Below are 14090 nucleotides of genomic sequence, written 5' to 3' on the forward strand. Positions count from 1 at the left end.
ATTAAAAAAAAAAAAAAGTAAAAACAAAACAACAAAAAAAAATCAGACATCTAACAAAGTACACCAAAGGACAAGTAAAGGTAAAATTGCTCTTGGAAAGGGCTCAAAATAGCAAAATTCAACTGCAGCATTCAAGACCCAATTTAATTTCTTTTTTCTCTTAAGTGGTTAAACAGGGACCAAGACCTGCACATTCCATGCTCTCTCGGGTACAGAGGCACAACGAAGGGCTGCACAGAGAAATTCAAAAGTAAACTGGCTTAGCTCTTTATACAGAAGAACTGATCTACAAAAACCTGTTGCATGCAGCAGCACCAACAGCATCATTGGCACAAAGCCAATCTCCGAGGAACTGAGAAAGAAGATATACCCTTTTTAAAAAGACGGGTGGGGGGAGCCACAAGAAGGACTGGTGCCACAGCAAATGTCTATCTGGGTGTCTCAACATTGTCTTAAGTGAGTTAAGGAAGGTTTCTTCCTCAGAAGTGTGCCTTCCTTTGCTTAAGTCTAAGTCTTTACTGCTACAAGATGAAAAGAAATATCCCTGGTTGGGTATGGGGAGTTTGGAGTATGTGAAAGTGTGTGATTTCAATAAACCTTTACAAGTATTGAGTACTTAAGTGAATAAACTTAACTGGAACCTGTTGACCAGAAGGCTGGTGGTTCAAACCCACCAGCCACTCCTCGGAAGGAAGACTGGGCGATCTACTTCCATAGTGATACCACCTTGGAAACCCAAGGAGCAGTCGCTACAAGCCAGATGGACTAAACAGCAGTGAGTTTGGTTTTTTTTTTTGGGAGGGGAACCTGTTGGGGGAGGAGGCTTTTTAGTAGGATAAAGAAAGCAGGAAGGTTTTAGAGCATAGGGGAGGGTTTCCTCAAAGGGTACAAAGATGCAGGAGTTGGGGAGAGTGGGACCTGGAAGCACACTTTTTAACCTAAAAACGGCCCTAACCTCACCACAAAATGAGAATGATGTTCATCATCTTCATGATATCTTTCCATGAGGAAGTTTTTCAAGGTAAGACAATGGTATCAGTTGGGCACTCATATTTCAATTAGTTCAAATGACCAAATGCACTGGGAAAAAAAAAAAAAAATGAAAGCAGTACTCTGCCATCATAGTGGCCATCACGTCTGCTTTTCCAAAAACCATCTATATGTCTATAAACACAAATGCACTGCCATAGAGTCTGGTCTGACCCACAGTGACCCCTCCTTGGGTTTCTGAGGCAGTATCACTACGGAAGTAGATTGCCCAACCTTCCTTCTGAGGAGTGGCTGGTGGGTTTGAACTGCTAGCCTTCGGTTAGCAGTCAAATGCCTTAGGCACTATACCACCAGAGCTCCTTATATGGATTTTTAAAATGTGACTATCACTTTTCAGCGTCTGTTGACTCCACGACTTTGTAGTCTCAACTGCAACCAGTCAGATAACTCTGGTTCTACATTAGACAGAAGCAAAAGAATGATGATCTTTCCATTAATACCTGAATCTACACCGAATATTGCCTACATCTAAAATCAATATATGCACAGGATGCCCGAGATCTCGAAACAGTTCAAACATCCATAAACAGCACTGTTTTTAATCTGTTGCCTACAACATACCAATGAGAAAAATCATGGTATCGTGTCATAAACTGCTATGCAAATGATGCTATTTGTAAGTATTAACATAATTTAGTGCTTACAGTCATATTCTCATTTCTAATAATTCTCTCTAAATGGAGTCTTTTTCTGGACTCTTAGCCTGCAGGATAGTCTTTCATCAAGAAGCTGAAATTTTTAATAACCTGCCAGCATATGTTTTGTATGTGCCAGGGTAGGCTTGATGATACAACGTCTTCATTATCAAAAGAAACAGGTCTACCAACTGTAATAGGACGTTAAAACATGCCTGTGCTCATAAAGTAATGCTTTGATGTCTAAATGTGCTCCATTACGATGGTCTACTGGAACAAAAGAAAATTCTAATCTTAAATTCTCAATAGCTACACTCAATGGGGATTGCAGTTCACTTCCACTCTGAATACAATTTAACTATGAAGGCAAAAGGATGTCAGTAAGTCTTCTACCAAAAAGAAAAAAAAAAAAAAAAGCTTTCAGAACTGCTTTATTTTTTATTTTTATTTTTGGCTTCTTACCTCACCAAGCCTAAGCACAAGCCCCAAGAGTGTAAAAAGATTCCTGAATAATTATTTTTCCCTCAATTAGTTTTAAAAATGATTTAGATGGATTATTAATTATTTAAGTTTCACATTTATAAACATTAACAATAATGGCAAATGTATGTGGTGACTAAAATGATATATAGTTTATAGTAACTGAAATTAAATAACAGACAGACTTCTAAGTACAACTCAGCCAAATGTCAGTATTTCATTAAAAAAAAACCCTTAAAGTCAAAAGTTTCATATTTGTCATAATCTAGTATCAGGAGAATCCTTTAAAAATTATTGGTTTGAAATACTGACAGCAGTAAGTGCTTTTCACAGTAATATTTTAATTATTTCAAAGTAAAAAATTATACTTTTAAAATCTCAACAGTTTCACTTTAAAAAGAAAATTCTGTGCAATAGAAAATGATTTAAATCCAGTTCAAAGAGAGCACAAGGGAAACCTCTATGGGTTTCAAAATTAAATACATTTTCCTTGTTTTATTATTGTTTTTTTTTTTCCTACAAGAGTAATTCACTTTGGTATCCTTTAAATAATATGTAAAAAGCTGGTAGTGACAGGTAACTGCATTTAGTCCATTCACTGACAGAAGGGAAAAAAGGCCCAGAATAGATCATGGGGAGAGCAGTAACATTTGTCAAAGGGAACTCTCTCTTCTGACTGTTCTCTAGATTTATTCATCATTTCACTTTCACAAGAATAATGTGGTTCCCTCTAGTGTGCCTCTCCCTTTCTATCACTTGTGTCTTGATTCATATACCTCTGTAGTGGGATGCTCAAAGCAGATGTAAATCACTTTGCATATAGCCCACTGCTATGTATTCTAGTGGAGAAGGAATCAGTAAGGGAATTTGCATCTAAATTTTCTTAATCAGTTCTGCTTTGACCCCTAAGTTAGCCAAAACAGATATTTGGGATTAAGAGAAGCCAGATAAGTCTAGGTCTCTGGATATAAACTGAGACAGCTTTTAGAATGATAGGTTTAAAGATTATGTTCAACCATGTAAAATTATTTTAATATTTAAGTCAATTTGGAATGGACTGAGAAGCTGTACAATTCATCCTCCCACCAATGTATACGGAAAAATCTACACACATATGCTCACGTGCTAAGACTTCCTACCTATTGCTTGGCTTTTGTTAAGATATTTTTCTGGCTGTGATGTACAATTTTCTCAGCATCTCATGGGGACCCAGCAGTTGCATAAATTTCCTTGAGTTATTTTCAAAAACATATGAATGCTGACAGAATGCTATTATAAATTAGCTATTAGGTGACAACTATTCACTAATAGAATTTCTCTCTCATAATAAAACACAGCTAGTTTAGTGGTAGCATAGTGGCTAAGACACTTGCCTGCTAACCAGATGGCTGGCGGTTCAAACCCACCAGCCACTCCTCGGAAGGAAGGTTGGGCAATCCTACTTCCGTAGTGATACTGCCTCGGAAACCCAAGGAGGGGTCGCTATGAGTCAGGGCTGACTCGACAGCACATAACAACAACAACAACAACAAGTTTAGTAACAACAGGTTTTAGGAATATATGATCAGACACACTTGAGCAAATAAGGAAATCTGAATCTGACCTGAATGGTTAAAAAAAAAAATCCTAATTAGCATAATCAATCTCAAGATATGAATGAAGAGTTTTAGGGCCCAAGGGATGGACATTTAAAATATTCTAATCAATCCCATTCCTCTTGTTTTTAAAAATCTAATGCCCAAGAGAGGTAAAATGACTTCCTAAGGCCTCAGTGCTGATAGGTGACAGAGCTGGGTCTAGAAGAAAGTACTTTCATCTCCCAGCTGAGCCTTTTTTCCATTTCCTGTTTACAGACACTGTGGGTTTACGCGAACACTGAACACTCACCTGTGCCCATTTCTTGCTCCAATCTTCTCGGCTGTATTTCCTATTCTCCTTTAGGGCCCACTTGTAGCACTTTAGGTGACAGGGAATGTCACAAAATGCAGTTCCATTTCCTCCAGACTCATCATCTATTTTGAAGAGCCAGCGCTGGATTTCCAGGTGATCGGTGACCAGCTGACTCAGCTGTTCTATCATCTATGGGGCCAAAGACATAGTAACATTTAATATAGCTAGTTTGCTGGGGTTCCCTTTTATTGGATTTACTTAGTTGTACTTCTCATATGTCTTTACTTTAAATTATCTGTTCCTTTAGTTATCTTCTTGTAATTAAGACAGATTGGGAGAGGTTTTAAGGGATGTACATATGATGTGAAGAAACCATTAACCAATAGGACCAATGACATGTTTAAAAGTACAGGCTTATTTATAAGAAATTCTGAAATTACTCTCTTGCTGGCTTGTGAAAGCAAAATAAAGAATTCTTGAATATCTGTAATTGAATCTTGGTATTGTTTTCTTTTTCAGAGAGAGAATTATGTGTTTACTTATTGATTGCTCAAGTGATTTTTTTATAGTTTCAAGGCTATAAAGAATTATAGTCTTGAAAACTTTAACTGTTTGAAGCTTTGTTGAGCTTTTAAATGTTATAATCTATAACACATTTCATTTTTTCCTCATTAATATACATGAAGTACATTGTTTGGCTGGTCAATTGGCCATTTGTGATGAAGTGTATCATATGAACCAGACAGATAAAGGAGATAAAACATTCATGGGAGCAGCTTCCCTGGAATACACACCTACCATACATTTTATTTTAAAGAGTATTCTCTCAAGAATTGGACTTAAAGGCACAAAAATTTAAGGGAGAGAAGCTCAAGCTCTAATATCAAAATGATAAAAGTAACACTAATAAACCAAACCAAACCGAACTCTAACATTACTGGACACTCACTAGGAGCCAGGCCCTTGGCCAAGCTCTTTAGTTATTTACATAAAATTTTCTCTTTAATTCTCACAACAACTTATGAGATATTGTTGTCTGGTGCCATGGAGACAATTTCTAACTGAAAGCAACAACCTCATTTGATAGAGTAGAACTGCCTCATTGGATTTTCTTGGCTGTAATCTTTATGAAAGTAGATGGTCAGGTCTTTCTTCCACAGAGCCACTGGGTGGGTTCAAACTGCCAGCCCTTCAGTTAGCAGCCAAGTGCTTGTGACACCAGGGCTCCTAAACCTATGAGATGGGCACTATTATTAGTCCCATTTTACATATCAATAATCACACAGCACTGAGTAACAGAGCTGGGACTCAACCAGATTGCTCAGCTTCTAAAATCTATGCTTATACCCTCTCTTAACCTGAAGAGGTGAAGAAGAGTGAGCTGGAGAAACTAAATGGGGAGAGGAGCAAAAGCAACATTCCTTAAATCAATAATCATTTGTGGTGAGTTTGAATTACATAATACAGTATTTTTTGCATATAATGCATCCATATAAGTGAAGCACACACCCACGCATAAAGCATACAATGCATGGGAAACTAACATGAGGGGGTTGTGTGATTTGCAAAAACCACATAATGGTGCATTGCTTGCATAAAAATACTGTAGTCTATAGCAAGATTGTTGTTATGTGCCATCAAGTCGGACCACTCATAGTCCTCTCCTTGGGTTTCCGAGGCAGTATCACTATGGAAGTAGATTGCCCAACCTTCCTTCCGAGGAGTGGCTGGTGGGTATGAACCACCAGCCTTCTGGTTAGCAGTCAAGTGCCTTAGGCACTACACCACTTATTTAATTATAATTAATACTGTCCTTACAGAGCCTTAAGGAGCACTGGTGGGGTAGTACATAAGGCATTTGACTGCTAACCAGAAGTCTGGCAGTTCAAACCCACAAGCCACTTCTCAGAGGGAAGGTTGGGCAGTCTACTTCTGTAGTGATACCGCCTCAGAAACCCAAGAAGGGGTCGCTATGAGTCAGATCCGACTCCATGTCAGTGCTTTTGCTACGTTTATAGAGTCTTGAAGAAAAGTAACCCATTAGATTACCAAATTACATTTTTTCCTGTCTTCTCATCACACTTTCCAGTCTATAATTCCCAGAAAGTAACAATATAAATATTAAGCATTCTCTCTCTTAAGCTTGCCACATGCTATTCTTGGCTATGGTCTCCTGTACTTAAGGAGGTCCCTGCAACACTCTCATTTTCTTATCTTTTGAGTCTTCTTTGCCCACCAAATGAATTATTATTATTTTTAACTAAAGAGTGTGAAAAAAGGATTCAGATTTATAGTTCTGCTGAAGTCTACAGCTGTAAGATTAAAATCATTTTGATTAAAGGCAAAATCAGTTTTCTTGAGTTGTGTCCGTCTAACAAATCTTCCTGGGGTTATTATACTACATGGCATTGTGGAAATAACTCAAAATGGCTACACTTGAGATCCCTGGGAGCCCTCATGCAACTATGTGGTTTTCATTAGGTGACGACAGAATTGTCTTAGTTCCCTAATCATTTAGTAGTATCTGTGGAGAATTTCATTGTTTAACTGGTAAATACTCTGGTCTACACACCATATGACCATGAACACACAGCCTAATAAGGTTTTTAATGTGTCTTTTGAAGTTGTTATTACTTCTTTTTCTGATGCTGTTGTATTACAGAGATACAGATTCTACATTCAACCTTATTTTGCTGCATTATGATCATATGTCATAGAAGTAGAAATAGTCTGGCCTTGATAATACCTGATAAAATTCTTTTGCTAGAATATAAGGAAAGGTATTCTGGTATTGCCTCTGTTATAGTCCATATTGCATATTTGGAAGTTTAAACTACTAACAGAATTATTATCTGTTTCTTCCAAATCCTACTATTTGTTGCTTCTGAGAATCCTATAAATGGGCTTCTGTTGATGGATCCCCTACAGTAATGAAAAGGATCAATAGTATTGTAAAGACTGCACCACTGGAAAGAATTATGTGCTATCTTTAAGTGAAAATTGAACAGTGCTTTAAAATAGCATCACCATTTTTTGATTATTTAACCAAAGCTGTCAATATTTCATATGGAGCACATGCCAGAAAGACAAGCTGCCCAGTTACTTTATGATCAAACCAGGAATTGCTCACTGTGCTCATGCTGGATTCTTAAGAAAATAAATAAATTACTTAACCATAAATCAAGTGACTTTATGCTATTTCCAAACATTTATCATCTTCTGTTTCAGTCTATCTGTTCAAAAGATGTGATACATTGTTTCAGTTGCCACTTATTTTATACTGGTAAAGAACAGAAGTGGAAAAATGACTACTGCTAAAACCTGACCAATAGTCCAGAGTATTTATTAACCTAAGTTAAAATAATCACAACTTGCTTTCACTGGCTTTAAGTTTATGATGCACAGCGGTAAAAAGTCAGTGTTATTGACTCATCACCATCTGCAAATTCAAAATGCTGATACCCTCAGATGGATTAGATAGGCTAGTCACTGCCCAGAAAAATCTCAATAGAGTAAGTTTTGATGACCTAGGATGTACGTTTTCCAAATAAGTAGAGTGGAACTCAGTTATACCTTGGTTCATTGTCATACCAATTAGCACATACCATAGGCCAAATTACATCTCTCAAATTGATTTGTCTATGAGGAGGTTTTTAATCCTACTTCTGAATACCAGCATTATAGGGAGGCTGTACTGCATTACATATGCCTTTATCTTTAACCACAATTAACATATAAAGTTCTAAAATACTTCAGAGTAAAGACTGCCTGAGTTCTCATCAGTGAAGATGAAAGCAAGACTCAATACAAATATTGCAATACATTAAAAAACTTTGAAGACTGTTCAATATAATGTGCACATATGGAATTATAACATTTAAGAATGTATTTCATTTTAGTTACGTTAAGTCTACTAGCCAAGTATTCTACTGGGAAGCAAAGTCAAGGAATCCATTTAGTTATCTTCAGATTCCAATTGGAGACTAATGACCGGAAGTGAAGCACCAATTAAAGGAGGGCATCTCTATGCCACTTGTAGAGCTTCCTTGTACTTTTCCCAGACTTGGCTATGTCTTCAAGAACAACTTCTTTCATAAGCCCATGGGTTGCCATAAAATACTCTGGCAAGACTGAAAGATTAGGGAAATTTAATAAGCTAACTGTATCTTCAAACTGTTGTTGTTGTTATGTGCCATCGAGTCGTGTCTAACAAGTGTAATTTCCTGAAAGGCTGGGTTGTTGGGTCAGTGGCTGTGAGCTGCAGAGCATCATGATCAGACTACTAAGAGTAGAAGAGGGGTCTCCAAATATTGTCGCTCACAGACTCATTGTGCCTGGTCCTTTGGTTACCCAAGTAGTAGGTGGTTGGGATAATTTGTGACTGGCTCAGAGAAATGGTCAAGAGAGGTCCCGAAACAGAGATTAGGAAATGCTAATAGTCATTTGTCTTTTTCTTTCCTTTATTATGAAAACAGATGGCAGTTAAATGAGAGAACACCTGCCAGGCCTAATTCAAAGGAAAAAAATTCTAGTGGCTAATGTTATATTTCTCCAAATATTCTGGGCCCTAACTATCTGTTGGAAGAATGCATGTTGTTGTTGTTATGTGCCGTCGAGTTGGACCTGACTCATAGCAAACCCTCCTTGGGTTCTGAGGCAGTATCACTATGGAAGTAGATTGCCCCAACCTTCTTTCCGAGGAGTGGCTGGTGGGTTTGAACCACCAGCCTTCTGGTTAACATTCAAGTGCCTTAGGCACTAGGCTACCAGAGCTCCTGGAAGAATGCATAGCCAAGGTAAAACCTGGAAGCAGTTTTATTCCTGGAGCCAGTCACTTACCCTTTCTGAGCTCTATCCACCCCCTCCATTTAGGGCCCCTTCCTGGGAGCCCAGGAATTTTTTTTTTTTTTTTTTTTAACAGAGCCAAAGATGTCTGAAGCCCTCTGCCTGGCAGAGAAACTCATTCCCTGGAACATCCCAAACCAGTTCCTTTTAGTTAAAACTAACATTCATATTTCTTAGGGTCCTACTAACTGACTGCCTAACTGATACGATGATGAACAGATCCATGTTAAGGCATTAAATACTGATAGTAGATTAGTACATTAATCCAAATAAATATACATTTTAACAGGATCTTCAATGTCTTAATCCAAATGAGTAAACATTTTGGGAAATGTTTGCAAGGCCAACAAGAAGATACTTTGAAACATGAAAACCTAAAGTCAATCTCCTCAAATCAACTCAAGTATTCCATGTAATCTTTATTGGGCAAGGCTGGCTTTAGTAGTCCTGAAGGTGCCACAAGGATATGCAAGATTTGAACAAAGCCTCAGTTGTCTACCCCACATACCTGTTGCTGATTATAGATGTCACATATTCCAGGAGGGACTGGCACATTGGCCCAGTTAAAGAGCTGTTTACTTCCAGACTTGGTACTATAAAGTTGAGCTAGGTTGGGCTCTGGCCCCAGGATGGGTATATTTAACATATCAGCCACGGCTAAATCATCTCTGTGCAGGAGCCCACTGACAATGTAAGCTTCTTGTCCTTGGATGAGATTTTTTATTCTTTTGATTGCCTTGGGACTGTACATCAGGTGAGTGGACAGGCACATATGTTGCTTCTAGGGGAAGATCACATTATTCTTGTTAAAAGGTGTTCGTTTTCTAGACCATACACCTAATTTATAATGTTGCACACAATAAATACATTATTAATAGCAGGCTGGGTTATGACCTATCCTGTTGTTTAGCAGTTTAAATTGATAAAAGCTGTTGGGGTGAGGCTCCATAATCACTTACATCTTTAGTGTGTTGGAAATAGGCTCACTGGGAATAGAACTAATTACTACACATCTGTATTTATTTGATCCACGTGGAATTATCCTTCTGTCAGAAGGAAAAGAGGCTGGCGGCCTTTGGATAATAGTGATTCATCTCTGCAACACTTCTGGCATGGTTTAACACTAAAGCGCCTGGAAAATCAATACAAAAAAATGAAGAAAAAAGCCCCATTGTATTCTTTACCACACAGAATGCCTAATCTGGCAACTCTTTAAAGGATTTAGTAGGAAAAAGGCACTCAACTTGGTGCCCTCTCCAAAAATCTACCACAAAGTCTGTTTCAGGGAATATGCACTTTTACAATGCTCATCATGGTTCCCGTCAACAACTCTGGAAAGGATTCACAAATGGAAAATATTTTTAATTTCTCACCAAGACTCAAATGCATTTTCCAACAAACAATTCTTTTCATTTAATTTTGACTATTTAGATCCAGCTCAGCAATACATGGAATTGTCTCATTCAATTAAATAAATAATCCTGGCATGTCTAATATGTGCAAAGGACAGAGCCAGATGGTCAGCACACACCAAAACTAATGCACCCATGCCACTGCTTTCAAGAACTGGGGACACAAATAAGAACAGTTAATGCATAACTAATATAAGGCAGATAAGGGTCATTCAAAGTGACAGAGTGCCTCAGAGGAATGAGCACGGAGGCAGAGGCCACAAGCTGGTGGAGAGGGATGAAAAAGCAAATTAGTTACCTTCTTTGTGCCTTAGTTTAATAATAGTACCACTCAACTCATAGGAATGCTGTGAGGATTAAATGAGAGAATGCATGTAAAGCACTTATGATAGTGCCTTGAACACAATGTGTACTCAATGAATGTTAGCTAGTGTTATTGTTATGAAGAGGTTTAGGCTGAGATGAGTTTTGAAGGATGACTAGGATTTGATCAGGTGAAGATGGGGATGTGAAAGATATTACCTGAGGATGGAATACAAGAACCCAAGATTGGATTCACTTCCTCTAGAGGAGAGGTCACCATGGCACATGCATGGATTTGAGAATCAAACAGACTTGGCTTTGAGTCCAGCCCTATTATTTCTAAGCTACATGAACTTTGCCAAATGACTTAGCCTCCTTAAGTCTAAGTTTCTCCATTTGTTAAGCAGAATAAAAAAATACTCATTTGATAAATTGCTCTTAGGATATAATAAGACCATGAATGTAAGCCCATGGTATAATGCTGGCATAGAGTCTATACTCAGTTCATGAGAAAACTTTCTTTTAAAAATAAAGTCATTTGAACTGTTTTGTTACATAATGTCTTAGTTATCTAGTGCTGCTGTAACAAATACCACAAATGGGTGGCTTTAACAGAAATGTATTTTCTTACAGTTTAAGGGGCTGGAAGTCTGAATTCAGGGTGCTGGCTCTCAGGGAAGACTTTCTCTCTCTCTCTCTATGTCGGCTCTGGAGGAAGGTCTTTGTCTCTTCTGAGCTTCTGCTCCTGGGTGATCTTCATGTAGCTCAGCATCTGTCTTCCCTATCTCTGCTTCCTCATTTGCTTGTTTGATCTCTTTTATATCTCAAAAGACATTGACTTAAGACACACTCCACACTAATCCTTTCTCATTCACATAACAAAGACCACCCATTCCCAAATGGAATAATTGCCACAAGTATAGAGGTTAGGATTTACAACATATATTTGGGGGGGACACAGTTCAATCCATAACACATACATTTGTTGTTGTTGTTGTTATATGCCATCGAGTTGGACCTGACTCATAGCGACCCCTCCTTGGTATCACTACAGAAGTAGATTGCCTCATCTTCCTTCCGAGGAGTGGCTGGTGGGTTTGAACCGCCAGCCTTCTGGTTAGCAGTCAAGTGCCTTAGGCCCTACACTACCAGAGCTCCCAACACATACACATACATTACACCACAATAATAATAAAAAAAAATGTTTAAAAAGCTTAAGTGTAAAAAGGATAAAGTCAATTACAATGTCAATACAAATAATAAAATGTAAAGGTGTTTAAATTAGAAGAGAGTGCAAAACCTTCCATAGGCTAGTATCTACTCCCCTAATTCTGGTCAGAATTTAAAATGTGGCATTAAAAATGTAGAGAAATATCAAGCAACTATTTGCAGGAACATCAGCTGCACCACTTTGCAAATTGTTGGAGAGAAAGGGAAATGGATAAGAGGAGCCTCTGGATTTCAGTCTTGCCGAACTTCTAACTTGCTGGGTGATTTAGGAAACTACTCCCTGAACTTCAGTTCCCTTTCTGTGAATAAGAAGTTGGACTAGAAGTCTCTAAGGTATCCTTCCAGGACTGAAATAACTCCTTTTAAAAACAGAGCTCCTCTAAGAAAAGGATGTACATGGCTTATCCCACTGAGCCCTTCATCCAGACTAGTTGGTCAATTTTAAGCTCCTTAGATGTATGCAATGTGTTCTGCCCTTTCTACCATAATTTAAATCCATTTTCAAAATGTGCTTCTGAGAACATAGTTCTAGGAAACTCCCTCATGTTCCATCAGACAATGGCTGGTAACAAAACAGTTGGTATTTGTTAAGCATCTAGAGGGTTAAGATGGTTGATCACTGCCTTTCCCCAATGCATTTCATTCCTTTTCCTACAAACTATTCCAATGAGGAAATGTAAAAAACGAAATGTCTGGGAGAACTGGTGATTTAGGCCACAATGCATGTGATAGGCTTTCTGAGGTGCCCAGAAGAGCATTTCAAAGGTGGCAATCCTCTCACATTAAGTTTACAAGTTCAAAGCATTTTGACAGCTATCTTCTCTTTTGATCCACATGACACCCGTATCAATTAACAGGCCCTATCATGGAGATGGGGGAAATTTTGGCTCAAGTGACTTGCCCAAGGTCACATAGCTAGTAAATAGCAGAGGCCGGATTCGAGTCCAGTTACCATTCTTTCTGTCATGCCACAGCTGCTACCATTTCCCCCATTTTACATATTGGGATGGAAGCTCTTGTGGGTTTTTTGAGGTATGATGAGGGATGGCAGTTGCAGTGACAGGACAGAAAGTTGTGAGCACATTTCCAGCCAGGATGCACTCCTGTCTCCTCTAGGTTTGCTCATCTCTATTGGCAAATACTCTACTGGCTCTGGCTCACAGTCATCTATGGGCATGCTTTGTCCTTCGGCAAGATGGTGCCATAGTACTATGCTTACTGTGTGTTTAATAAAGACTTGACTGTGAGTGAGTGATGGCAGAGACACATTATTGACTGAGAGTCTTGTGTGACCATTTAGAGAAAATCTGTGTCCTCAGATCCAGGCAGTGGATTAATATAGATGACAAAAATCTAAAATGTTCCTAATACATGACTTAGCATTTTAGCTACATTTAATTTATAACCGTCTGGTTTTTTGTTTTGTTTTGTTTTGCTTTCTGACCTGAGGCAAAAGGTACTTGTTCAGAATGTCTTCATAAACATTAAAATGTTCAAAAATAGATGTGATAGTGATGAGAGCACATTTTACTATTACCAAGAGTGACTCAGAGAGGTGTACAAACAGATTTTTGGCATGTTTAAAAAAATGAAAAAAACTCTTCAAATCCATTCATTTGAATGAAAGTCAACTGACACAATCTCTCAAATTCATTAAAAAGAATTAGAGCAATAATTAAATATTAGCAGGAACTAATTTGAAAGTGAGAATTTAATTTTTGTATTTTTGATTGCCTGTGAGTGATTAATCACTCAAATAATTTAAACTATGAGGAGAAGCACTGAGTATTTAAAATATTCCCTACTTGTTTCCACTTACACAGATGCAAACCTGAACTATGAATGTAAATCCACGTCTGTGAGTGCTATCTGCCCATCTCCTGTTTAGGAGTTGTAGAGCAGACTGGGAAAGGTACATTTCTCAGGTAAAAGAATTATGGAGTGGGAAAGGACTTTAAAATGATCTAACCCATCATCTCATCTTATAGATGAAGAACAGAGGGCTAGAGAGGTAAAGGGCTTGCCCACGGCCACAAGGTCATCCAGGAGCAAAGCAGTCATTTGAATTCACGATAGTTCTGGGGTCAGACAGATTTTGGTTCATATTCTAGCCCCACTAGTAACCTTGGACTAGAAAATCAGTCTTGGATTTTTTTTTTTTAAATTTTATTTTGATTTGGGTGAAGATTTACAGAGTAAATTCACTTTTCATACAGCAGTTCACATATACTTTGTCTCATGTCAT

The 14090-nt window shown here is 38.1% G+C and overlaps 1 protein-coding gene across 1 annotated transcript in view; it reads right to left on the reverse strand.

Annotated features, from left to right (window-relative positions):
* IQCH (IQ motif containing H) overlaps window positions 1–14090 on the reverse strand; it is a 379945-nt gene that overhangs the window by 122211 nt on the left and 243644 nt on the right. The window contains exons 14-15 of the mRNA XM_042783268.1: window positions 9409–9681; window positions 4053–4244 (exon numbers count right to left, since the gene is read on the reverse strand). Of these exons, the coding sequence (XP_042639202.1) occupies window positions 4053–4244; window positions 9409–9681 (465 nt within the window). The remainder of the gene's footprint in view (window positions 1–4052; window positions 4245–9408; window positions 9682–14090) is intronic.

Source organism: Orycteropus afer, unplaced genomic scaffold (genome assembly GCF_000298275.1).
Source record: "Orycteropus afer afer isolate SDZICR_OR568_19922 unplaced genomic scaffold, OryAfe1.0 scaffold00015, whole genome shotgun sequence".
NCBI classification, from domain to species: domain Eukaryota; kingdom Metazoa; phylum Chordata; class Mammalia; order Tubulidentata; family Orycteropodidae; genus Orycteropus; species Orycteropus afer.